Raw genomic sequence first — 27,882 nt, 5'->3', positions numbered from 1 at the left:
AACAGGTGGTCTTGATTAATAATTAAAAAGTATATGTACTGCTTTTTACGTTTTATGTTTTTTTTTTTACTGCATTTACTGCAGGGAATTTTCTGATCTAGGAGACCTAAACCTAAGCTATGGATATGAGGCACTGGATCCTTCCACGACCCCATGGATTTTGCAACATTTTGTAACACTTTACTGCAACACCGTGTCTGTAGAACGTAGCCCCGTGGGTAACAGCGTGCTGACGTCAGACGTGTGAACAACAAACAGTTGTTGGGACTTCAACAAGCTAGCGAATGGCACTGCCAGAAAAACAGGTTGAACAGACTGGTGCCAAAGACAGGGGGACCTACGACCTATAACCGGTCTGGATATATTGAGCCATACCGCATTATTGTTGGCACTGTAGTGCCGTAAAATCTACTGCCTTTGTACGTGTCGTTTAGCTGTGACATTAGCTTTGGGAAACATGCTCGGAGTGTGACGCCTGTTTTTTTTTTTCGTGGCTGCCGCTGGTTGAGGGCTGTGGGATGTGAAGCCGAGCTGCTGCAGCGGCAGCAGTTGGAGGAGGAGGACACTGGGTGAGACAACAGCAGGACATTTTTGGTTTTTGTTTTTCTCATCACAACTGGAGACTGGACACTGTCGGGGGGTTACTGACGACAGATATGCGAGCACACACGGGCCTGAATGTCATTCTTGGCCAACAACTTTAGCAGGCTAGCTCACGTTAGCTCCGCTCAAATTCATGCAAATGAATCGGTTTCGTGTAGGACAAGAGGCTCATTTTGCTCGCGTAATGGAGACGTTCTGAGTGCTTCGTTCATTTCACTTGACCTACTACTGCTTGTAAATTCTGCCGACAATGTTCTAATTAACACGGAGCCTTGGGTCGGTCCTGTCATGAAGACATTATTGGCAAAAAATTAACCAGTAGTAGTTGGCTTGCTAGGTGATTTAGAAGCAAACCTGCTTGGTTTGACAAAAATCCTTACTGACGCATTTTCTTTACGGTTTGCTGTTTTATCACGCACTTTAACAATTCTTTACACCAATGCCCCATTGCCGTACCTAAATTAAAATTGTATTTAAATATTCACAACAGAACAACTCGTTAAGATATTGGTATAATTATCCTTTTGCACTTAAATATGATTTCTTTAAACGAGCACTTCTACATATGACCTTCTGAGACCACAGACAGGCTTCTCAACCAGCTCCTAGTAACTGTTTTTATAACAGAGTTTTTAGACTGGCTGGCACAAGTAAGAGATACGTTTCACAGGAAATGAAATCATGAATATTGAAGAACAGTGTTTAGATTTATGCAATGTTAAGACAAAAGGTAACATTGATGAACAAAACACTTCAAGTGACACAGAAAGCGTCACTTCGCGAATCTCTGAACTGATGACAGACAGTGAAAGAGAAAATCAAAAAATTGTTCCCACGGCGGTCTCTGAAACCTACATGATGCCACAGTTGACCGACAACCGTCAGGCGGGTGAGGAGAATAACCACCAAGTTCACAACACACTGGAAATTGATGAGGTGAATGGAAATGGAACCAGCACTGCCCTAGACACCTCTGTGATAGCTAATCCAACTGACTTCTTCTACTCTAATGAGCAGCACATGGACAATATTGGAGTGGAAATAATGAAGGTAGATAAAGACACTGATGCTGTTGTCAGCGGAGGGGCCAGTTGTGGGGACATTGAAATTGGCGTGGCCCTGAGCCCAGATGACACTGGGGTGTTGGATGTTGAACCCACAAATGACAGATCATTGTCGGACAATACTTTAGATTCTGTGCCATCATCTCAGGATGATCCACCTGCCAGCACGACAGAATGCCAAGCAAGCTTCACAGAGACTCCCTCTACAAACCAGGTTGGACTGTACCCCTCTGTGGAGGAGGAGAATGGAAAACACAAACCAAGTGGCAAAAGGGTGACATTTCCTTCAGATGAGGACATCGTCTCTGGAGCAGTGGAGCCAAAAGACCCCTGGAGACATGGTAAATACTGTGCTTGATACCTCATCTCTTACTGTTGTTCTCTTTATCTCAGTTATGGCAGGCTACATTCATAGTAATCTGACCTGTTGTATTGAAACCAGGGCTGGGTGATATGGTGAAAAAAGATAACAATATATTTTTTTAATATTGTCCAATTTCGATTTCATATCATTTTTAAACTGCCAACTGCATCTGCACTGAAAACTAAAGAGACTAGAGATTAGTTCAACATTCTATTAACATATGATGTAAATAAGAAAGCAAATTAACTAGGATGAACAAAAAATAAAAAAAATAAAATCAACAGTCCAAAAAGCAGAAAAATATAAAATAAAACAGTGAACTACTCTTGCCACACTCCTGAGTGTGATAATGAAAATGCCTTAAGATGTAAACATATCATTTTCATGGTGCGACATACACTGTTAACGTTATTGATACTTGCAAATGTAAATCATCTTTTATAACAGTACAGAGTAGCTAGTTTTAAATATAACACATCACAATATGTTGTTGTGAAATCAAAAAAATTCAAATCAAATTATCAGCACTGAATACTCTGATCTAATGCTTTTTGCAAACAACAAACAACACTCCTGATGGTCAATACTTAAAACAGTGAACCCAACATATTAACATAAAATAAATATAGAAAAGTATTTAACATCTTGAAGATCAGTCTCCAGCTTTCCTCCTCATTGTCATATGGCTGTAGCATTGCAGTTTGGGAAAAATAGTTTCTGCCAGGGATTTTGTACCTCGGGTCCAGCATTTTGATTAAATGCTTAAATCCAGTTTTCTCCACTGTGTTTAAAGGCATTATGTCTTAGCTAGACAAAAAGCAGTTGCATGTGTAATATTTTTGCTTTGGTTGTGGTAGCAGTTGCTGAGCTGCTAATGCTACACGTGTTTTGTGCCATGCGCAGACCCCACTCGCATCTTAATGCTTTTTTCACACTCTCTTGGTTAGTACTTCTTCAAATGATAAAACAGATTTGTTATGTTGGTGGTTTTTGAGGGCACCACCGTCATATCTTGCACACCAGCTTAATTTGCATTGAGTACGTTTTTTTTTTTTTTACAATAGTCGAAATTTTGGAGGATAACGGCAAGTCATTCGCTGCTTTCAGCTCTACGTTTGCTCATTCTTTTTGCCTGTTTGTTCAACTTCTCTGGCAACTTCCGGCAACAGAATTAGAGCAGAAAAAGGTCAAGCTGATTGACTGTGACACACACAGCTGATCACCATATTGACCTAAAATTGATCACAATCACTAATAACAACCATATAATCACCCAGACCTAATTGAACCACTTTTTCCTTAATTTGAGAGTAAACTGTCCCATCTTTTGTGTCTATCAGAATGCCAGATTTTAGCTTTTAACTGTGTATGTAGCTTACTTCGGGAACCGAAACCTCAGTGCCATCCGGTCCCACCGTATGTCTATTGTTGTTTTGACTACTTGTCATTTCACCAGTCTACTGAAAGCTTTTCTGTTTTCTTAGTTGGGATAGTGTTTTAATTTTTTCGTCTTTAAAACGTATGACAAAGGTTAGGAAAAGTACATTAATTGATTTCACTTACTCTTGGGATGGTTTTCTTGACTTTCATTATTATATTCCTAGCATGCAATATGAGCAAAAGGTACTGAACATAGTATCAAGTACAATAAAAAGGATACAGCGTTGGAGCACAATTCTAGAGTGCATCTCAGTACAAACAGTTAATGTGAATAAACACACGCCGTAGCTTGTGTTTAGAATAGACAGAGTAATGGTCAGTATCACCTGTGTTGACAAATGGTATTGGTGTTCTGATGTTGACACTGAGGCAGGAGAGTTGTGTTGGAATGTTCTGTGCAAAAATATGCGTGTATATCTGTGTGTATGTTTATGATCACACATGTCACGCTACAGTCTTAATTCCCCAAGCAACATCTTGTGGAACCATACTTTCTTTTTTTCAAATAGCCACATAAGTGACTCAATATTTTGGATGGTTTTTTTTTTTTACTTTAAAAAGGTCAGATGTATGTGTAAATATAGCCGTCAGCCGAGTCCTCCGTGTAGGATTAGGAGTGGGTCACACCACTCCTTGAGGTGTGCCATTTTACCACAGTAAGTTCCTGTTTGTTCAGTGAAAACGTGTCTAACGGGAGCTCATGCAGGATATGGCAAAGTCTTTACTGTATTGATACAAAGAACCCAGTCTTAAATCTGTCACCAAAATAAAAGATTCAACTGCACTCAAACACCTTGATATAATTTCTATAGTAATCTGTCTGTATGTTCCAATTGAAGCTGTACAGGTTATGGAAATTAACTAAATTAAACTACCACCTGTACATATTGTACCACAGCAGAGAAATTAACTTGAATAACAATAGGGCACAGCAAAAATGTAACACTTCTATACCATCTAGTCCTACACAATTTACCTAAAGTGTAAAACTATAATTATGCCTGTCTGGCTCATATTTCAAAATCACGAAAAGTGATTAGAAAACAATTCTAATGGGGAATATGTTTGTTAATGATGTAGTACATATACAGTATTTAGACTAGTTTTTTGTGAGCTAAAGGTATGATTGTGACATGTTAGCGATATCAACATTACCCAATGTGGGGAACATTGTCAGCCTGTGTCTGTGTGTTTGTCACTGTAAGCCAATGAATGTCCTTTGCTTTTCTTTGGTTTAGATAAAACCAGAATTGTAGACTGGTTCAAGGCTGGAGTCAGTGTTCTGACCTCCTCAAATGGGGTAGAAGGAGTTTAAAACCAAGCAAACAATTTCTTTATTAACACTGCAACAGTACTTGATCAGACAGACATCACAGAAGTTCATCCTGACCTATTTTCCCGCTTGTTGCAACTGTAGGTCCAGCATACAGAGTTATATATGGTATTACCATAGCAGATTGAGATTAACCCTATGCTGCTCCCTTTAATAAATGCACATGCTAGGCCTCTAACAGTTCTAAAAGGTTGGACCTGAAATAGACTTAGCCGCATGCTATAAGAACAAAATGTCCGGTGCTCTGGTTCATTACAAAACACAGACTCTCCTTGAGACCAAGATTATTTATGGCTTAGTTTATTTAGGTTCCAAAGGTCCTGCTGACTTTGTAGCTGGTGCGAAAGAGCACAGATAATTGATGGCACTGAGGTTAATCACACATATTAATGGATGATTACACAATAATGTATTTGCTGCCTCAGACATTGTTTTTTTCTTCATACGTATCAGCTTTATTCAGATACTCACCTTATTTTACCTCGCACCCAGCAACAAGTTACAACAGGCAAAAAACTACAAAGGTCAAATCAAATACCACAAGATTATAATCGTAACATTTTGGTCCATGTTTTGCATCCAGTACATGTCATCATCATCCCCAAGGATTAACAAATCTGCAGCCTTATTAATCTTTGCTATTGTTGCTGCCTGTGCAAATGTCTTGTTTTATATATATATTGATTTGGAGTCTTCTGCTTTCAATCTCTGGCAGTTTTATTTTCTACCATTCTTGATAATTCTTTCATCTTACCATGTGGAGACATTTTGATAACTGTTTGTGTCTCTGTTTTGATCAAAAGAGCATAAACAAGTGTTCTCAGGCTAACTATTAACTAAACTTGTTTTCCCAACAAAAAGCCCTTAAATGGGTTCATGTATGTCAAGCACTGTTCTGTATGTCTAAAAGATATACTTAGAAATATTCTACAGTTTAAAAGAAAAACACTCACACCACACTTGGTCTCACTTTTATTTTGCTGAGTGTTTACATAATAGGCATTTCTGCTCAGTCTTTTTGCAGCTTCCTGTTTACACTCAACTGGAAGTGCCAATTTCCCAGGGATTGCTTGATTCTCTGATGTGTTACTACGGTTGAAGATTAGGTCTGAACTAGAATATATATATATATATATATATATATATATATATATATATATATATATATATATTTTAAATATATTTTTAAGTTCATCGTTGCTTCATTAGAACCAGAGTCAAAAAGAATCAATATGAAATTCCTTTGTTTTATGTCTGCCATACTACGGAAAGACAAACAATTAAACAAGTTGAGAAAACCTAATAGGGAAAATTTAAATATGCACATTTTGCATATATTTTATTTTGCAATTAACACAACAGTTGGAAACACGGTATTATTCTATGTCTAGGGTTTGATTTATCTGCCTGGGGTTCACCTTTACAAAGCACTGGTATGTGGGACACAGTCGCACACAAGACCGGTTGTCCGAATGTGTGTGAATGTGTGTCTGAGTAACATTCCAGGAAATGAAATGTACCTGAATTCCTACCCTAAGGGTTCCTATTCTGCTTTACATGATGCATGATCCGGTCAGAACTTTTACGTGCAGATCAGGTGTCTGTGTCCCAGTCTTATATCAGCTCTCCTAAACAAAATCCGCCTTGAAATTTCTCCTATTTTCTAAGAAAAGGAAGGTTTTTTATTTTAATACTGTTATGTGCATAGTTGGACAGTATAAGAGAGCAGGTTATGTCTTTGCCTTCACTCTGTCTAGACCAGGCTCCTTCCTGGCCCAAGGAAATACTACGTCATATCCTGAGAATCCCAAATCCAATTCTTACCAACCAGCTACAAGACATATTGTGCCCTGGATTATTAGAACCTCTGTGACTCATCAAGTGTTACATGCTGTGGCAACTGACCAAGATACAAACAGATAAGAAAGTTGTGGGCGCAGTAAATTGACCCTCGAGAGAGATTGGTTTTGATTTTGGTGTTTGATTGTAAAGTCGTTAGATAGCATTTTTAAAGATTGATGCACAGATTTTACCTATTGGATGCATTGTTGCATCTCTGGGTGCTTTGTGTCAAAAAAACTACTTACAATTGCTTTTGATGACATACTAAAAATAAATGTGTTGTATACACAAAACCATGAAGACCACAAGTTCATGTCTTGCATAGATGGTCAACCATTCATTCTATATGTGCCTGTGTTTTTTTGTTTGTTTGTTTGTTTTTTGTTTTGTTTTTTGGCCATTTTCTGTTCTGTTTGGTTTGGGGATTTTGTGATAAATGTACATTTGAGAAAAAAAGTTGACGCAGACAACTTGTGTCATTGTAAACGTTTTTGTCATTAACAATTTGAGTTGATCTGTTTTAGGCTGCCGTAGCACTTTGCTGCAATTTATACACTGTTGCTAATTTACTTTGCTGCAATTTATACACTGTTGCTGTGTTTGTTTGTTTATCCACAGTCACTGTCTTGTTATCAAGGATGGTACAAAGTAGTAGTGACAAAAGCTGTGCCAGTTATTCTCTGCAATCCTGGATGAGCCGAGCAGTCAGCTGTCATGTGTGAATGATGCTGTTGTCACCACAGCACTGTGAAATAACAGTGAACAGAACTGTAACCCAGGCTGAGGAGGCCTATTTTGAAGACTGGCACTTTAATGTTAAAACGCATCTGACAGAACATGGGTGTTCTAATATCAGTTTACTCCAACTAAACCCAGGAGGTTTTACATTAAAATACAATACAGGTTACTCCATGTTTATGTTTGGTGTTTTTGGATGCACATGGCTGCAGCTATTTACTAAAAGCAAAATTTATAGACCAGTTTTTGAGTCAGTCCAACGCAAGTGTAAAAGGTAGAGAAAAGTTGCAAATACATCCCATGGTCAGGTTTACCATACAAATAGCCAGTTGGCTAAATACATAATCCTTTAACAGTATCATAGAAGGGTTTAAAAGCCATTGTTTTGCATTGCAGCAACATTATGTTACATCGTCAAATATTTCTTTGCAATCATTGAAATTTTAGCAGTAGAGTAGTCCGGCTATTATGGCTGTACCAGTTAGCAATTAACAAATTTCTTAAACTCTACACCTAAATGTTACTGAACATATTAACTTTGTATTTTGATTAGATTTTTTGGTCTGTTTTTCACATTAGGGCAACTTTTGTTGCATTTTATTGTGTGATATAGTTGTTATATATATATATATATATATATATATATATATATATATATATATACACTTATGCAAATGTACATGCTACTAATGGATGGAAAAAATGCCCCCTGACAAATCGAGATTTACTTGCGTGATCTGTACATGTGAACCAGTTATGCGTTATTGTTGCTGTTCAACACCTTCAAATCCAGTCAGTTGCACAGTTACTGTATGGTTTTGACATTAAGCGTTTTGAGACTGTGTCCCATTCATCAGTGCTTCAAATACATATTTTTCTATTTATAAAAGCACTCAAGGCACACTGCACACAAAGAATGCAACCACTTGCTGCACAGAAGTATATGAAGGCTATCACATGCACCGTCACATGCTTGTATTAGGGTTTTAATTTTTTTTTTCATGATTACAGAAAGCATTCAGTAGCCTGGTTCTCTCTCTCTCTTCTTTCTTTCTGTTTCTCCCCTTGAGGTTTTCTCAATGCACATTAGATTTGGTTTATTGACCTACCTATAGAGAAGACAGAGTAAGTTTGTGGGATGAAACTTACTATTTGTATTTAATGTCAAAACTAGTTTAATGCATGTTTGCTATTTAGTGAACAATATGTTTAATATCCACAATAAATATCATCTAAATGCTAATATAATCTATGTGATGTCATGTATGGCAAGAAATCTAATTCAAATGAGAGAGAGAGAGAGGCATTTCAGAGGGAGAGAAGACGAGAGGAAGAGCCAAAGTGTTTATTTGGATGTGGGGAGGAAACATGCAATATGTAGCAGCAGTTCTTTAATGATCCAACTCTGGGAAACCACATTTTTCCTGAGTCATTAATTCACAGCACAAAATTTTTGGAACCACTTAAGTGTACTTCACAAAAATAGTTCTAAATTATACAATGCCTTATACTTTGCTTGTGTACATGCCCAAGAGGCAGAACTGATCCTATGACACTTTTACATTGATAAGAGTAGGTCTCATGTCTGTAAAAAAAACTGGTGCCCCTGGCATATATATATGTGTGTGTGTGTGTGTGTGTGTTATTTATGGTGTATAAGTTTATAGTAAATGATACAGGCACAAGCAACACAACCTACTGAAAACTAGTGTTAACTAGGTTGTCAACTTGTAATTTCCATTAAACACATCAAAAACAAGGACATTTTTTACAAGATCAAAACTGAAGAAAAGAAAAAAAAGGTTGTGTGGGGCTAAATGACAACTTTTGTTGATGCATTAGTCTTTAAACTCTTTTTAAAAAAAGGGAAGAAAACTATCTGGTAGGGACAAAGCTGAGATCATGTGAACTGGAGGAAACAAATGAGTTCAAGAGCCAATCATAACCAAAAGATCTATTTAGGTTGACTGAAATATTTTGATATGTCGTCAAAAATAAAACTAAACTAAAAGTAAAACACTTCAATGAACTAATTTGGTAGTACAACTAAGTTACTGTTTAGACAGAAGAATAAACCAAAATCTGTTATCACAGCTAAGACAACTTAATACTGATCATTTTCTGTTGATGCTGCATTTGTTAACAAAGCACTGCTGCACAGTCCGCCAAGGACGGATTAGTGGGAGAGGGAGGAACTGCCTGCATTTAATGTTGCACCAAGATGAACGTCTGCAGTTCTCCTAAGAATTCTTGTAAATGTGATGGTGAATTCCAAAGCGTCCTGACTCGCCTTAAGCAGTGAGATGTGGAGATGATCATTAGTAGCACAATGTCTAAGTAGTGTGAAAGTTAGGCAGTATTAGTGGAAAATCTACCAGCGGCATCGCTACTAAAAATGTGTTAGCATCAGAGCATCTTATCTATAGAACTTCCACGTCACGGCACCTTTTATTCTCCGTGTCATGTTTTTTATGAATTCAAACTTAGTACGCCTAAAAAGTCACAACAGGTTGTTGGCATTCAACTGATGAGGAGTAGCAACAACAAGAGCTGCTAATAGTGCCCATGCACAGTTGGCATTCAGTAGTAGAGAGTTCTTAGTTTTGCTTCAACATTTTTATGATACCCCGCTTGAAAGCGGAGTAAATAAATGATTGTTTTATTTTTGTAATGGTTGGAATGGCAACAAAACACAGCACCTGCTTGCATACAAATGCATTAAAATGTAATAAAATGTCAGCAGACAGGCATTGATATTTTCACTGCTCTTACTGCCACACAGTTAGTTAATAACATCGGGTTAAATTCGTTTTATATAGGTCTTTAGTGAGCTAAATACGCCAGTCCTGATGAACCACTCCCTGCTCCCTGAGCATACTGTATGTGCCTGTACTTGTTGCAGCCTTTCCAGTTGTTCATCTAAAGTGATGTATTCATAATTTATCACAGCTACACCCCAGCTGCAGCCTGCTGTTTTTCCTCGCCCCAAGATACCATATCCATTCTGCCTGTGTAGCAGACTGAAACAAATATGAAATAAAGCCAAAACAACTTGTTGGAGTAGACCTGACCTTATTTTAACTCTGGTACATAAACATGCATTGCTTTACCTTCATTATGCATTTGCATTTGTAGATTAGCATTAGCTCCCTCGGGTACAGTTTGCAGCCAAGTGTGAGGCAGCCAGGATAATGATCAGCTCCTCTAAATCTCAAGCTAATGTTTTCAGCTGGAGCCGGAAATGGGGAGATGAATCAGAGCCGCATCTGGGATGAAGTTAAGCCATACGCAAAGCTCTCAGTTAATCAGCCCCATTTTTGTCCCAACCATCATCTATAGTCATGAGCTTTGGGAATTAAAAAAAAAAGATATATACATGCTCCACATGGTGACTGGGGGTCACCAAGTAAGGATGATCTTTTGTAAGACTTGTAAGAACTATGCAAAATACCATTACCAACTCAAATGGTTTCGTGGATCTCACAAACTGAGTTATCTTAAATAACAGAATACATAGTCTGGTCTTGTTTACCTTGCTTTAAATACTTTGAATATATTAAATACGAAAGATGACAGTGTGTCATTATATCTTTAATGAAGAGGGCAGACATCTAGGAGAGACTTAAACAAAAACTGCTGTTCTACCAGATTAGGAGGAAACCGCTGAGGTGGTTTGGGCATCTGGTCTGAAATCCTCTGAACTCCTAAACCTAACAGCTGTTTTGGTCATGTCCATCTGGAAAAGGATTCTTAGGATTCACCAAGAGATTTGTACTCCTGGTGGACTAAGAGCGGGCAGGGGAGTGTCTGCGCTTCTCTTCTGAAATTGCTGCCCTCAAACCCTGCCTAGGTGGGGAAAAGGCCAATGAGGATAATGCTAATGAGATTTGTTTCGATGCATCTAAACACCTCAGCCTTTTTGTTTTAGTTTAGTTTAACAGTGTGATATTGATGTTTCATATCTAAATACTGAGCTGATTGTAAATCCCATCATGCAGGTGGTACATATACCGGACCAAGGTCTCTTAATAGGCTCTTATTTTGTTATCTTAATGAAGAACGTTCCCATGAACCTGTTTGAAAACACAAAGGTAAACTTTTCATACGCCGTCTGCAGGTCTAGACAACAGTATAAGATAGATTAATGCTGCAGCAATTGTGGAGAGAATGATCTATTTGCGGTGCACAGTAAGTTGACTAGCCAGGACTGCATCCTGACCAGCCTGTTTTGACTGACACATTGGGTGTGTATGACGGCTGTCTAGCTGTTTTGACCTGGTTTGGAGTGAGCACAGATCTTAGTTTCTACTTGTCCTGTCTCTTAGGTGTAAAGATGGAATCCAATTGAATATTACAAGTTGTTGGTTTTATTTTTTTTTTTCTAACTTTGTCCTGGTTTGGAAGCACTCTTTTTTTTTCACTGTTGCTGTGTCTCTTCATCACCATGTACTCGCTACATGTTTTAGTAGCCGTCAAGGAAGTACAAGAAAACAAAGGCACGCTAATTGTGGCAGCAACTGCACCTCAGCCTGTTGTAACAGCCTGATCCTGTAGCTCTAGGCTGGCATCTCTAAGTGCCAATGAACACAGTGTCAACTCCAGATCTAACTGGTTTCTTTATTTTGTTTTGTTTATTTTTATATTTTCCGTCTTGATGGAATTTTGGAGGCGAGCAGATGTTTGATTCGCATCCGAAACCTACCTGCTCTTTCCTTCTTCACATAATCTGAGTACGCGAGCAGATGTTTGATTCGCATCCGTAGAAACCTACCTCCTCTTTCCTTCTTCACATAATCTGAGTAGGAAAACACAATACTAAGCACAGTTACTTCCCTGTGATTCCACAAATACCCTCAGGAAGTGTTTAAACACACAGTCACACAATTGCTCTTCAGCCACTGTACACAGCAACACTTTTTTCCCAGGACAGTGTTGAACAGGCCCCACTTGTTGTATAAAGCCATTAAATGGTAAAATGGGATGCTTCCACGTTTACCTTGAGAAGGACTTCTCTGGATGATTTTGTAGCTAAATCACGTATGTGTCAATATTTTGCATACCTCTCCATGCTGATCATTGATTGCCCCAGCATTGTCTCCAGCTGTGTTACATTCAATTTTAGCTTGGAGCCTTGGTGAACTGAAAACCCTGCATGTCACGGCGTGCTGCTTTTCTTTCTCCTTTTATCACATCCTCAAGTCTCAGGAGGTTAAAAGTCAAAATTAACAGTTTGCATGTTAAAGCATGGTCTGAGTGGTTCATATTAAATTTGATTTTGATTAGTGCGATCGGGCAGAAACAACTTAATAATTCATGTGGTGACCTTAGACTTTGGCCATGTGCATGTATTTATTGGGTCCTTTAGTGAAGTGATGAAAAGCGGTTATTTCATCAGAACCTTGTTCTGATAAAGCTAAACTACACGGGTTGTCTTGCTGTGGTCTATACTGAAAAAAAATTAATTAAATTTAGTGAATATTTTTGAAGACATATCACTATTCTCAGGATCTTGTTAAGTACTCCAATCATGGTGTTTTCTTATCTATACAAGTTACAAAATCAAGTGTCTGTTTCACATGTTTGTATGTTTATGTATAAACATCCCTGGGGATGTAGGAAATTCAAGGCTTTGTCCTAATTCCTTTGATTTTTTTTCTTGTTGTTTTAGCTCTGAATGTGACAGTGGAGGAGATCCTCTCTTCCTACAAACAGGCTTGTCAGAAACTCAACTGCAAACCTATTCCAAAAGTGCTTAAACAGATACAGGTAAGACACAACTAACTTGAATGAACATTAACAATCTTTGCAATTTACAGTTTTGTTGCTTGTTAAAAAAACAATTAATATTAAATTTCAACCAAAAAATATTTTTATCCATGAAGTAATGCTGGAAAAAAGGTGATGGATGTGGCAGCCAGGGAAAATTGTGCAAATGCTACCTCCTATGAAAACTCTACTTTAAACACTTTTGCGAGAATTGAAAACGACTACTATGCTGATGATTTCTTCTGCACCTTTTTTTTCCTCTGCACCTTTGGCTCTCTAATTTGCTGCAGCTACTTCTTCTTTCATACTGACATGTCATTACAGGTTTTTGCTCACACAAAGCAGCCCACGGCAGCAGACAGTTCATTCCCTAATGACCCCTTACTTCAGCGTATTAACGACTGTTAAATAGAATTTAATTTGATCATAAACATCTACATGTTCAGCTTTCCAAAGGATTTAGAACTTTTTTTTTCCTTTTTTTTTCCTTTCCTTTAACAATGACATGATATCTTGTCGAATGTCGAAACTACATTTTTTTAAATTCCTTTTATTTAACAGGTAAAAGGAAACATGATTCCCTTTTTAATGTGGTGCAAAAAACAGGTCTTGTAGCTCTTGAAATGTGTTGCATCTTTCCTTTGAAAACACAATTTTAAAACATCCAACCAGATTAGGTCCTTTCTAATTAGGATGCCTACCTATTGTTTCATGAGGTAATTACAAACAAAATAACACGGAAAAAAATCACACCATTTATTGCATCTTTTTCTGTCCCCTCCCTTCTGGCACACCTGTTACACCGATGCAAAAATTCCAGCCAAGTAGGTGGCGGTAAAGTCCTTCATTAATCTTCATTTGGCAGCAAAGAGGAAGAAGATGATCATCGTAGTCCGAGATATTTGCCGTAGTCCGAGATATTTGCCGTATGTCAGCCTAAAAAGAGTGCTCTCTTGTGCTGAGTGTATAACAAACAGTTTTTCTGTCACCGCAGCAAACCTTCAGTATCACCGCCGAGCAAAAAAACGTTGCTGTTTGCAGACACCACAGCTAACCACATCATTAGCAAGGAAATCCTCGCGTTCCCTGAATACTCGATCCCTTCTGATTGTACCATTTGCAAGGTCTTCTAACAACAGTAATTCTGCCATTGTTAATACCAATTTCCTAACCACTTTGCACATGCCTTTATACCCACCCATATAATTGCAAACATGTGGGTGGGTTAATTGTTCAACATGTGTCTCCGATGTATGCATCACTCTGATGACTACAATTTGCCAGTCAAGGGGCTGCCGTGAGACCCACACATTTCCACACTTTCCACAATTCATTTTTGATACATCTGAATGTTAGTGTGGAAAAGGACGTACCCCACTGTAGGGCTGCTCGATTATGACAAAAAAAATCATAATCACGACTATTTTGTGTCATGAAATCATGATTGTTCAAAACTATTTAAGAATTTGCTTTTATTGAACTTTTAAACTTTATTGAACATTAAAGTGACAAAAAACTAAGACAATATATATATGAATATAATATTGTCACATGTTGTGTGTTATTGCCAGTATTGTTCCTAAAATGACCTAAAATGTTCTGCTGTATACTCCATTTTCCTGGGTGCCTTGAACGCACCAAGGAATAGTGTGCATGTGCGATGTTCTGTTCTGTTGTTGGGAGTCGGCGGGGATCATGCCCGGTGTTCTGCTCTGAGCGATCAGTGGGGTTTAGCGTGCGCTGTGGGCAACAACAGCGCCTGTTGATTCAGCAGAAATAAACTGCTTTCCCATTAAAAAAAAACAATCATTTTTCTGCTGCGCTACAATATATGTTTATAATAAATAAAAATAGAGAGTAGACTCAGACTACTGTTTGTGTTCAAGGGGGGGCAGGACGCATGATCATGGTAGGCCAATCGTATCAAATTTCAATTAATCGCCCAGTCCTACCCCCTCTTTGTTTTTCGTGTACGCAATGTTCATACATGAGACCCCAGATGACAGGGTTTAAAGCCAAAAGGCTCCAAAAGTGTTGAATATATAGGCTGTATGTAACTGTTCTACCATTACCTGTAACATCATTTGACTAAGTCGTGTAGCACAGTTTTGCTTTCACTTTCAAAAAGATGAAAAGACAAAAGATGAGTTCACGCGTCGTAGCGTTTCTGACAAAGTCCTCTCGTGTAACAAGTCCGGTTGTGATATTAAGAAAACTGGCTGTTATTACTTTGTCCTTGTAAATGGAAGTCCCATCGACAAACAAATTGCCTTGTTCTTATTCTGATGATTGCTGGGAGTGGCCGACCTCTGAAGCAAAGACACACGAGCACTTTGTTGTTATGTCTCATGCCGTTGCTCAGTCGCTGCATTGCACATTCATGAAACCTTAAACAGGTACTTGGGCCTTTGGTTTTGTTCAATTTTTCAAAGTCAGACCTACAGTTCGGACTGTTTTACCTCAAGCAGTTAGATAATAATAATAATAATAGTAATAATAAAAATATGCACTGGGCGTGCTCCACAACTGCCTTTCTGAACCTGGACTGCTGCAGAAGCAGAGTTGGTGAAAGTAGACCCAGCGCCACCTGTTGTTACAGTGCAGATTGTACTATTGTGAAATAAATTATTCTCCTACTGTGTGCAAATGCTTGCACATAAACACCAGTTCGGTTGAACGACAAAGTCCGATTATAGCTGTTGATAAGCTCGACTCCGAGATAAACCTGATGATAGGAGACCCGCCAATGAGCACTGGTCAGCTGACCGGGGAAAAGTTCTGTTCACATCTCAGCCACTTGTGGAAAAGCACATCCCCGTGCTAAGCTGCTGCTGATGCTGTAGGCTTCATTTAGTCTTCTGCTCTTGGTACATTTCCACTGGGAAATGCCTGATGTGAGATCTGCGTTCCCCACCTTCTCTCCCCTCAAATCCTCCCTCATGTTCTGCCTTTTTTTTTATTGCCTGTGGTTACTCATGTCTGGCCACTTTTCATCCCTCCTTTTCCAGGCGGGTCCTTTGGTGCTCCGTGTTCCCGGCTTATTTCTGCTAAGTCATTGGAGCTCACCAGTCGCATAAACAAGCCTAGTGAAAGGAGGGCGAGGAGGAGGAGGCTGGGCCATTTACTGATGTTTCTTTTTTGAACTCTAAATGCTTTCTTTATGAAGTCCAAAGGCCAGGTGACTGCCCTACAGCCCCCTGAACATTTCAGGCCAGTTGTTTGTGCGTCTGCGTTTAGGCAGCTCGTTATTTAACAGCTGTATGTTGAATGTGTGTTCAGCACAACATCGACTGGAGTCTCAGGACAAAGGCTCCATGTAAGGAGCACTGGCTAGCTTTATACGTTGTGTTGGGCCAGAAATAACTACATATATGGATTGCCTACACAAAATCCCTATCAGTGACAAAGTGACAGTCTGAGTAGGCCTCCGTTTCTACTCTTGAAAATCAAAACAGGTACTAACAGCCTAGCAACAAGAAGAGTCAGATAAGGGAAAATAAAAATAAGGGGTCTAATCGCTGATGTGAAAGGTTAATATGGTGGTTACTTCTCAGAAATGAGTCATTAGTCACTGTAGTATAAACTTGATATCACAGCATGTGGTTAACCAACTACTGACTTGCTGCACAGTAAGAAAGTGAACTACTTGTCATTTTGTCACACGACCATATGTGGCCTCTGCTTTTAACCCATTACCAAAGTGAACAATGGGCAGCTTTAAGCTCAGTGGTAACTTGGCAGCTGGTGGACTCGCACCTGAAACCTTCCCGACCCAAGTCCGCTTCCTTAACCACTAAGCCACAGTAGCTAAAATAAGAAAAAAAAATGAATACACACGTACGCATACATTCACACACCAAACGAGCTCGGCAAAAAAGTTCTCTGTCTTTTACTGTATTAAATTGAGGAAACAACAGACATTGTAATGAGTCAGGGCAGATGTTGGTCATTCCACCGTCTGAACCGCAGCTGATGCTGCGTGTTCCTGGGAAATGCACTGGTGTTTGATTCACAGCTCAACATTTCCAGTATTATGTTTGTCTACAGTTATATACGTTTTGTTTGTTTTTTAAAAAAACGCCTGCTGTTTTTTCAGGGTTTTTTTTTTAAACAAACTATCCAAGCCTAAAAATCAGCAAGGTGTAAAAAAGTGCTTGCATGTAAAGATATTCTCCATTGTTGGCCAGGTGATGGCGCCATGGTTGACATCGATAGAATTGGGCATTTTGCACATTGTTACATCATATAGTTTGTCTCCTGTTGAAGCTTTGGATAATATTGAATTTCTTAAAAAAGTTAAATAAAATAATAATGGGTTCATTTGTTCAGTTGTTGTCAGTACTGTCATAGTATCAATACAGTAGGTTTAGTATCAGTAGTGGGTTGGGTGTAAGTGATTCTTAACAGCTGTGAGAGATTATCAAGCTTACTGCAGAAAATTATCCAATGTCTCTAGCTATCATTTATTTACTTCAAAAAGATTGGTCTTTGTTTGTCTGAGCCAGGGTTTAAAAAAAGGTTGGGAAACGGTGTCTTAGTGGTTCACTTAGAGAAACAAAACTTAACTGACGCTGCATTTTTTGTTGTTGTTTTTTTCATTGTCGTTTCTGAAGGAATTAAAAGACCTGACACAGCGGATTGAATGCTTAGATTTAAAAGGTAAGCAAAAAAACTTAAACATCTGGTTGATGCTTTACTGACTTTTTAATAAAGATGTAGACTATTTCAAAGGAGCGAAAACCCGTGTTGTGGTTGTGACTGTTGTTGTGGTTTAATTAGTGTCACTGTGCGTCCCCACAGGTGAGAAGCTGGACTACAGAGCATGTGAGTCTCTGGAGGAGATTTTGAAGCGAGTTCAGTTCAAAGTGATTGACCTGGAGCAGACGAACCTGGACGAAGACGTGAGTCAGCGAAAAAAACAAAATTCTGACGTCCAACACCAGTCTAAAAATACTTTAATTATTGTCAGATCATGTGATATTTCAACCATAAACAGATGCAAATTTCTGCAAATTTATTAGCATCATTATTTGAGTTTTAAATTTTCCAAGATTTCCATTTTATTCTATAACAACAAACAATGACCATATTCAATTATAATTTCTTTTCAGTTCAGCTGTTGTCGTATAAATACCTTTATTTTTCCTTATTTCATAAGTGCCCCTCCCACCTCTCATAATTCGTTTTTTTAACTGTACTGGCAGGATTTAAACTTTTGGCCTCTGTTTTTTAATGTATTCACATGTCTGCTTGTGTAAACATCATTATAGACTGTAGTACGGTAGATGTTCACACACATGGCGCTGTGAAGCACAAGGTCCTGACCACTTCCTGTCATACCCTGTTCCGAATATACTCCTCGCAGCAGTGAGTCACGCAAGCTGTGGGACTGTGTCTAGTTGTTTCTCCACATATCACAGCTATAAAGGGTTTTGATTGACATTTCCAAATAATTTTATTTGCCATTATCAGGTCCAAACATCTGGTCTCAGTGAGTTGTGATGTCTAAGTCATGAATAATTACTCTTAAAACTTTTATTTTTGGTAAAAACTTTGTCTTGCTTTTAGTTTCATCTCCTGGCTTGACAAAATACAAAGGGTACCCACATGGTAAAAAAGAAAAATGAATAATTTAAAGAGAGAAAGCTAATATCTTTTTTTCTTTGTTACACTGCCCTCATGTGGTTAAAAACAACATGGTAACGCAGCAGTTTACAGCATTTGTATTTTCTATTTTTGTCACTTTGTAGAAAAATGCATTATTTAATAATCATCAGGTCGTGCCAATTGATTATTGATAGAATACTGTTGAAATTAGAGTTTGGAAGAATTGACTTTTTTTCTGTTTTTTGGTCAATTTTGACTGATAATTGTAGGTGAAAATTAATAACAAGCCAGTGTAAAGAACAAATTATGTTGAAATTATTGATCTAAATAAAATCCCTTTTTTCATCTGAAAAAAAAATATGAATACTTCTTAACACAGACATCTATAGAACTCCCAAATACTGCAATTGCATCACACCCAGCTGTGACAAGGGATTAATTCAAATACAGAGCTGTTCATCTTTTCCACCACCTGAGACCCTTGTGTAACCAAACTGTGCCTCTGGTTTCCTCAGAACTCTGACCACAGCAGCTAGTGCCTGGTCAAAGTAGTCACGTTAACGACCTGGTCCTCCTTTCCAGGGTGCCTCAGCTCTGTTTGACATGATCGAGTACTATGAGTCAGCGACACATCTGAACATCTCCTTCAACAAACACATTGGGACACGTGGATGGCAGGCCGCAGCTCACATGATGAGAAAGGTAAAAATTCTATTTACCAAGTATAAAAAAAGTACAAGTATATTAAATATTATATATATTTCCATTTATGTATTTCTATTAATGAAATATAATTCTCCAAAAAAAACCTGAACATGAAGTGTTTGTGTTTATGGTATTTTTTTTCCAAATTCATCAAGTGGGCCTGATTGAACATCCCAGTGGCTGGTTTTGGCCCGCGGGTTGTATGTTTGACACACTAATGTTTGTTAGACACTAATTCACAGTCACAGCCATTTTGCCTTGATTAAAGGGGAACAAATTTGATTTTGACTCCAAAAACAATTACGCAAAAATCTAATTTAATGAAGATATTAAAATAATTTAGCTACATTGCGCTCTGCAAGTACTGTATTTTTCGAACTATAAGTCGCACTTTTTTTCCTTATCCTGTGGCTGGGTTTGCGACTTATACTCCGGTGCGACTTATATGTTAAAATATATCATTTAAGTTATTTTCACACTGATAGCCTCTAGAGGGCACTGGAGCAACTTAAATGTTTGGGGGGTTTTTTTCTTATTCATTATGCATTTTTTAGCTGGTGAGACTTATACTCCAGAGTGACTTATAGTCCGGAAAATAAATATATTCTTTTATTACGTTGCCTTGACCTACTTTGCCAGCTATGGGCTAAGATTAACAAAACATCTTTCCCCTTTTGATAATAATTTATTAAACTTGGAGGATGAGTAAATATTAGAGATGGGCATTTCAAGCAAAAATACATACAATAATTACAGTGAACGAATCGATTATTTTTCAAATATTCGCTCCACCCTCCTCCCAGCAACAAAGACAGAAAGAGCACCACAATTTTCATTCCTCTTCCTTATTATTTTGCTAGACTAACTTACATTTCATAACACAACCCATGTACTTAACATGTAACAGTACGCAAACACAGAAATGAGTAAAATTAACCGTCACCTCCTCATTAACCCCAAAACGAACCGATCACATGAACATTTTTAACGCACTCGTCTTCGAGTGATCGTTCAGTGTGCTTCTACCGGGTGTTTCACTCTCATATAACCTGCGTGGTTGTCATAGGTTTAAAAACTATGTGACTTTATAAGTGAAAACTCATCATAGGGTTGATCACACTTCAGTAGAAGAAAGGTAAAATCAAACAGTATAAATTTGACAAATTATCTTACTGGCTCGGAGCATTTCTCTCGGTACCAAAACAATTGTTTGATCACAGATAGGGATAGGCTATTAGTTTTTCTACCGAGCTATTTGTTTTCCTTATTGCTGGAGGCTAAGTTTGAATCACGCATGGCAAAGCTGCTGTCTGTCTCTGACGTGCGCTACTGCTTGTTTGCAAGCTTTTTATTTATCTTTTCTGTTTTTAGAATGTGCCTTCAGCATTTACATTATAAAGTTTCGTGACAGACTTAAAAATGTCAGTGTCAAATCCATTGCTGCGTAGTCTACTGGCGACTATATTGTGCCATTTGTCACTCTGTATTCAATGCAAAATTAAAAGTACTTTGTTTGTTTTTTTCACCCCAGACAAGTTCACTGCAGTATCTTGATGCACGGAACACTCCTCTGCTGGACCACTCAGCCCCCTTTGTGGCCAGGGCTCTCAGGACCAGTGGCAGCCTGGCAGTCCTTCACTTGGAGAATGCTGGACTGTCAGGCAGGCCACTGATGTTGCTGGGTAAGGAGCCAGGGAGCTGATAGGAGGAGATCTAAACATTCTAAACATTCTAATCGTCATTCTTTTACTGTTTCCTCACCTTCCTGCAGCTACGGCTCTGAAGATGAACATGAACCTTCGAGAGCTGTACCTTGCAGACAACAAGCTGAATGGGCTGCAGGACTCAGCCCAGCTTGGCAACCTGCTCAAGTTCAACTACAACATCCAGATCCTTGACCTGCGTAACAATCACATCTTAGATTCTGGTACATGACTGAAACATTCAGTGGCGTTGAAGGATTCTAATCCTGTACAGTTATTTCATCCCTTAATCATTTCTACCACAGCCACGTGGCTTTTTAATCCATTTTGCTCATAGTATGTTGACCTTGGAGTATTCTAGGATTAATGGAACAGCTTAGCCATAATTATTCTGTCTCAGATTTTTGTTTGTTGATGATAGCACAGTGTCACAGACTCATTTGTCAAGTTGTCTTGGCCTTTCCTGTTATCAAGATTTAAAATTTATACATTTACATTTGCGATGAAAGGCATGACTTTTTAAAAGTTAAATTGAAGATTTTTTTTTTCTTTTTCTCCTTTAACCTCACTATATATTTGGCCCATGTGCTTTAATAGCTCACCTTTTATCATGTAGGATTACTTTTCTAAGGTAAACTTGAAAAAAAAATCCTTAAGCAATCATCATTCGAGGAGAAAAGAAAAAGCCCACCATTTTTTTAAATATTTCACCCCACATCAAAGTAGCTTTTATTTACTAATAGCAATTTGAATGTCCCATCATCCATTGCACACTAGCTCCAAGTACACATACAGGCACTCATGTGGTCAGAAAAGAATTAGAATTGCACCAAACTCTTACATCAGCATTTTTCATTGAACACTTTTTACACTCGTTTCATTCTTCGTCTCCAATTGTGTTGTCTCAGGTCTGGCCTACTTGTGTGAAGGACTGAAGGAGCAGAGGAAAGGTCTCGTCACGTTGGTGCTATGGAACAACCAGCTTACACACAATGGCATGGGTTTCCTCGCTGCTGCACTGGTACAAACCAACACACCTTTGTACAGTGCATGTTTTCATTTATATGTCATTCCAATCTGGTTAATATCTGCTGGTACCAGCAGCCAATGACAAATGAAGAGAGTAATTTTTTTCGATTAGAGGTAGAGACACCTTAACGTGCAACTGGTTAATGGTTTCCTTGTGTACTTTATCATTGAGAATTGAGGGTGATTTGAAAATCTCCACTCATTTACAAAATACATGGATTTTCTCCAATAACTCAGGATCAGGATATGTCTACAGCTTGTGTTACCTTCAACACTTTAGTTTTCATCTTCAAACCCCTTATCCTCTTTCTTTCTCTCTCTCAGCCATGTACTCAGAGTCTGGAGACCCTAAACCTGGGCCATAACTCAGTGGGTAATGAAGGTATCCACAAACTGAAAGACGGGCTGATTGCCAACCGCTCTGTGCTGAGGCTCGGCCTTGCTTCCATCAAACTGTCCTGTGAAGGTGAGAACTAGGCTGGTGGTGACAAGTTGACTTTTAGTTTCCTGTAGCTCTGTATATTCTGCTTCATATTTCCTCCTGATGATCCCACTGTAGGAGCTGTTGCTGTAGCTGAATTCATCGCTGAGAGCCCCCGACTGCTTCGCCTGGACCTACGGGAGAACGAGATCAAGACTGGTGGGCTCATGGCCTTGTCGCTTGCTCTTAAAGTCAACACCTCTCTGCTGCGTCTCGATCTGGACCGGGAGCCCAAGAAAGAAACTGTGAGTTTTAGAATAAATTTTTTTAAATAAAAAAAAAATTCAGTTTATTTTCAGTTCTAATGACGTTCAAAATATTTTTTTGATTTTTTTTTTCAGGTGAAGAGCTTCATTGAGACCCAGCGTGCTCTGCTAGCTGAGATTCAGAACGGCTGCAAGAGAAACTTCATACTCGCCAAAGAGAAGGAGGAAACTGAGCAGAACATGAGACAGTCTGCATCCATGGCTGAAATTGCCACAGAGGACGGAACCAAAGAGGAGGAGGAAGAAGAAACAGTTTCAACAGAAGGTGTTGACAAAGAGGAGAAACAGGGAGAAGAAAGAGAAGAGAGAGAGAAAACGGGAGATGAAGAACAGGTAGACAATCATTCAGGAGTCAGCTGTGTGACAAACATAGAATCAGACTCAGACACTGAGGATGAAGAAGAGGAAGTGACATCATCATACACTTGCCCCAGTCAGGCTGCTCCTAAAACCCAGACTGGGGCTGCACAGCCATGCCTCAGTGCCTCACAGACCTCTTCTCCACAAACGAAAGAGTCCACTGCTGCGGGACCTAGTGTCCTTTCAGGCATCACTGTCACAGAAGCTAAGGCTCCACCTGGCAATCCTCCCTCTCCTGGTCGCTGTATATCAGTTTCAAGCCCGGGGAGGGGTCACAAGATCTTCATGGTGACCCGGGTGGAAAGCCCCCCCGAGCAGAAGCAACAGCAGCAGCAGCCGCTGCTTCACTTTACAGCGCAGGCAGCCCCCAGCCATAGTAAAGAAGCCTTAGAAAAGCCTGTTGATGCAGACACCCGACCAAATGCACAGCAGATGCAGCCGACACCTGCGTCTCCAACACCTACACCCCTGCTCACGCAGACAGAGGACTGTAAACTGACAGAGCAGAGTCCTGTAGCAAACCCAGACTCTGTACCCAATACTACACTGTCCCAAACACTAGAGCCAGAGGCATCACAGCAAGCCCGTGAGAACGTTCGAGCTTCTTCTCTAGAGCCAAATCTTCAAGCACCAGCCCTGCCTTTAGGTTCCTCAGCAGAACAAGCTGTAGCATCTCTTCTCAATGAGAACGCACAAAGCCAGCAAACCCAGTCCTCTGGTGTGGAATTAGAGAAGTGCAGAGAGGAGAAAGACGGTGCCACAGAAGAAGGCCAGGAAGTGTCTCCTCCTTCTTCCGCAGAGAAAGGAGATGAAGAAATGTGTCCAACCCATGTCACGCCCTCAGAAGTGGAGAACCAACAGCCTACGTCCTCTTCTGAGCAGCACCAGGATGAAGAAGCGTTTTCATCTCCAGAAGAGAAACTGTCACTACGGCGACAAGAAGAGGAGGCAGTAGAGGAGGAACTTCCACGGCAGGAAACAACGGACAGTTCATCGCACACCAGAACTCTCACAACAACGCAGCAGGAAGACAATCAGACAACACACGAGGAGCCCAGCCCACAGCAGCAGGCTGAGGCAGATGATCAGAAGGTGGACTCTGGTCTCCTCATCATGTCGGATCAAAACACACCGTCTGCAGCAGTGGACGCAGATCCTGTAGAGAATCTAGAGTCTACAGAAACCAGGGTAGTCTCCCAGGTGGAGGTGGAGGATTCGCCCGACGAGAGCTCTGCCGATGAGATGGAGTCTTTTGCTGACACCCTGGACGGAGAGGTGGTCGGTCCACTCCTGCCCAACGGCCTGAAGACCGAGTTCTCCCTACATCTTCTGGATGCTGAAAATCCCAAACCTGGGAGCTGTGTGATGGAGCACGGTGAGCTCTACATTTTTTGTTGTTTTTTTTTTTTTTGGGGGGGGGGGGTTCCATGATGAATACATGTTTATTAATTTGATTTTTTTATCACAGTGTTGTGATGTTGTCTTTCATAATTTCCATGCATGTTGATGTGTTTTGGTTTGCAGTGAGTGTCAGCTGTGGACAGGAGCTGGAAGAGCTGCTGTTAGAAGCCAGTTTGGACACAGGAAGAGACGGACCATGAGGTTACATGAGGTAGGTTGTAGGCCACAAAGACCCTAATTAAAGGCAATCGCTGTTAAAAAAAATCTGCAAGCATGTGAGGACCATATGTTTACTTTGGTTTTCTGTCTTTTTGAGATGAGAATAACAAACGAGGAAATGATCTTGACCTTTTTTATCGACTTTATTTCCTATGTTGTGGAACATAATTCCTCTCTGCTCTTCTCTTCAACATCCTCCAGGACCAAGAGGACAGAAGACCAGGGCAGTCACGTGGTTGTGGTCCAGTGACCACCCTGCAGTGTTTTGGTTGATTCACTGACTTTCCCACCAAAGCTCCTTTAAAGTACAGAAAAGGCTAATGTTTCTGTCACAGCTCCGTGTATACAAAAAATAAATAAATAAATAAAATAAAATAAAATGGACCATGATGCAAAAAGAATCTTCTACATCAACACTACACAGCCGTGTGCACACCGAGTGAGAGAAGAGGGAAGAGAGATCGTCTCACCCTGGTATCACTACGTTTTTGTTGAGCTGCAATACTGACACAAAAGCAATTTGCTGTTTAAGAAAGAAGAGCCTTACAGACGGAACAAGGAGGACAATGCTAACCAAAGACAGAAGACACAGCTTTCTCTCAGTCTGTATTTACTCACTGGTGTTCATTAGCAAATAAGGAATTTTCGCAACATAGAGGGCGGGAGATTGGAGGTTGAGGAAAATGACATCGTCCAAGCTGACCCTCCTGAACTGTCCCACTGGATCTGCTCCTGAAGTGGACTATAATCTTCACAAAAACCTGAAGATGTTGGTGTTTCTTTTTCTCTGTTTAAATGTAATGTTCTTGTCCTCATTCCCATTCATTCTCTGTCCAGAATGGAACAAACAGCTCCACAGGATCTTTGCCAAAGGGACTTTCTTTCCTCATGTCTGTCCTCTCTTGTCTTTTGTTCACACTGGACCCTCAGGAATCTTGCTCTGCTCCTGCTTCTCTGCCAGCGCCTCCTCATCTATGTCAGATTCGGACATGCAGGAGCTGGAACTGCTCCTTTATTTTATTTTATTTTTTTTGCCTCTACTAAACTGAATTGCAGCAACAAACACACAACTTCTGTGGATGACATAATAAAAACAACAAAACAAAACAGTGCTGTAGGTTCTTGGTTGGTGTAGATTTTTGGGGTTTTCCTCCCGGTTCTCTGAACCTCTAGTCTTTGTTGTTAATGTTGTGGAACTGATCATCCACCTCCAATTTCAATTATTTTTTTCTTTCTCATCTTCCATTGGTGTTCTGTCCATCTCACCTCACTGTTCAACACTCAACACTCACCATCCATGCTGGTTATTTTCCCCCAGCTGTCTTTAGGAAATAAATTGTTTTCTATTTATTTTATAGTAAAGAGATTTTTTTCCTCATATTTCCCCCTGTCTTCACACCTTCCTTTTTTATATCCTTTATTATGGGTTGCTTTTTTAAGGACAATTCCTTTTTTGATGTATATTTCAGCAGCAGACTAGAGTAAGTGTTTTGGGGTTCTTTTTCTGCGAGGAATTGTAAACACAATTAAATAAATTGACTATTCAATGCATACGATGCAAATGAAAAATTACATAAACTTCCTTGTTGGAAACACTACGGTGCTGAGTGAATCAACAGCACTGCTGCGTGTCTTCACCCTTCAGTGGAGTCAGTAAAAATCATTCAGATGTAACACTAACAAATGTCCCGTTCTGTCCAAATCTGATCCTGAAATGGAGATTGTTTGCATTTACACAAAATGTTACTGTATTAGTACTGTCTCTGAAAAGACACGAGCAGGTGTGGTCTCTTCCTCCCCTCCATAAAGAATTTGCCCCAAGTGTTTGTAATGCTTTAATTTTTAAGAAATTTTAATAATTTGTTAACTTAATTGCAATATGCCGGTAATCACCAGGATATGTAAATCCAAATCCATTTTTTCTCTCAAATAAATGCATGTAATGACCAGTTGTTTTGCTTGGTGTGTTTTGTCTCAGATGATCATGGATGTGTTCTGTGTATGTACTTGGGTGACTGGGTCTTTATCCATTTCTATTTGCTATTCTTCAACTTACAGTTTGACTCTTTTCCTCATTAGACTGAAGTGAGGTTCATCCAGCTGGATCAGGTTTTTTGTGTGATTTGTGTACATATATTTACCAATGTATATATATTTAGATATGTGTATGTATAGATGCAAATTATAAGTCATCAGGTTTTTACATGTATTTGTATCACAATGTTTTGAATTAGACTGTTAGTGCTAAAACGCATTCTGGACGTTTTTGTGAAAGGACAGTAGTAAATACTTCCATGCCGCGTCATTGCTTGGCTTAAGTCGTGCTTAAAGAATGTGTCAGCAAGATGGTGGTGAAGTAGGAGTTAATCTGTGGTGTCAGCCCTAAGCTGATCTGCTGATCACAGTCCAGTGGACAGCAATCCCCTCCTGCACAGTGGTCTCCTGCAGCATGGTCTCAGGGGAGGGATGATCACTGAAGGGGTCATGAATGTTGACACAGGGACAAAGAGTCTGTGACCAGACAGGTTTTGTCTTTGCGTCCAAGCCATATCATACACATATGGTAAACATGTTTTATGCTGTAGACAAGCTGAACCCTGCAATATTCATGATCATAAACCCGAGTGTAGCGCCTTGAATACTTTATGAAGAAGAGAAGTTCTACTCCAGACAAATATGCAAACTTCAAAGTTGCTGTTCCCAGTGAGACATATAAAAAAAAAAAAAAACTTTGATAAGATGAAGTAAAATACCATCATCATCAGTTATTTATGGTGCCACGTGCAATAATTAGTTTACAGGTGGTCTTTTACCACCAAAATAATTGCACAGACGAAATCGAATAACTATCGATTATGCACTATCAATTATTCATGTAATCGACTAGTCTACTGATTATTTTTTTATTAACACTTACATTCATTCTAAACATTATTACAAAAGACGAATTTAGTGCAGCAG

At 39.3% G+C, this 27,882-nt stretch overlaps 1 protein-coding gene across 1 annotated transcript; it reads left to right on the top strand.

Annotated features, from left to right (window-relative positions):
- The first annotated feature begins 131 nt into the window (after window positions 1–131).
- On the top strand, window positions 132–26,870 carry ppp1r37 (protein phosphatase 1, regulatory subunit 37). Its single transcript, XM_025054813.1, has 13 exons — window positions 132–2,008; window positions 13,053–13,150; window positions 17,764–17,809; window positions 17,951–18,051; window positions 19,340–19,459; window positions 20,994–21,144; window positions 21,234–21,389; window positions 22,074–22,186; window positions 22,519–22,660; window positions 22,754–22,920; window positions 23,017–24,676; window positions 24,826–24,913; window positions 25,123–26,870. The coding sequence occupies exons 1-12, from the start codon at window positions 1,285–1,287 to the stop codon at window positions 24,900–24,902; spliced, it is 3,555 nt and encodes a 1,184-aa protein (XP_024910581.1). The 5' UTR covers window positions 132–1,284; the 3' UTR covers window positions 24,903–24,913; window positions 25,123–26,870.
- The last annotated feature ends 1,012 nt before the right edge of the window (window positions 26,871–27,882 follow it).

This window comes from Cynoglossus semilaevis, chromosome 4, assembly GCF_000523025.1.
Source record: "Cynoglossus semilaevis isolate Cse_v1.0 chromosome 4, Cse_v1.0, whole genome shotgun sequence".
NCBI classification, from domain to species: domain Eukaryota; kingdom Metazoa; phylum Chordata; class Actinopteri; order Pleuronectiformes; family Cynoglossidae; genus Cynoglossus; species Cynoglossus semilaevis.
This window is presented reverse-complemented; position numbering and strand designations above follow the sequence as displayed.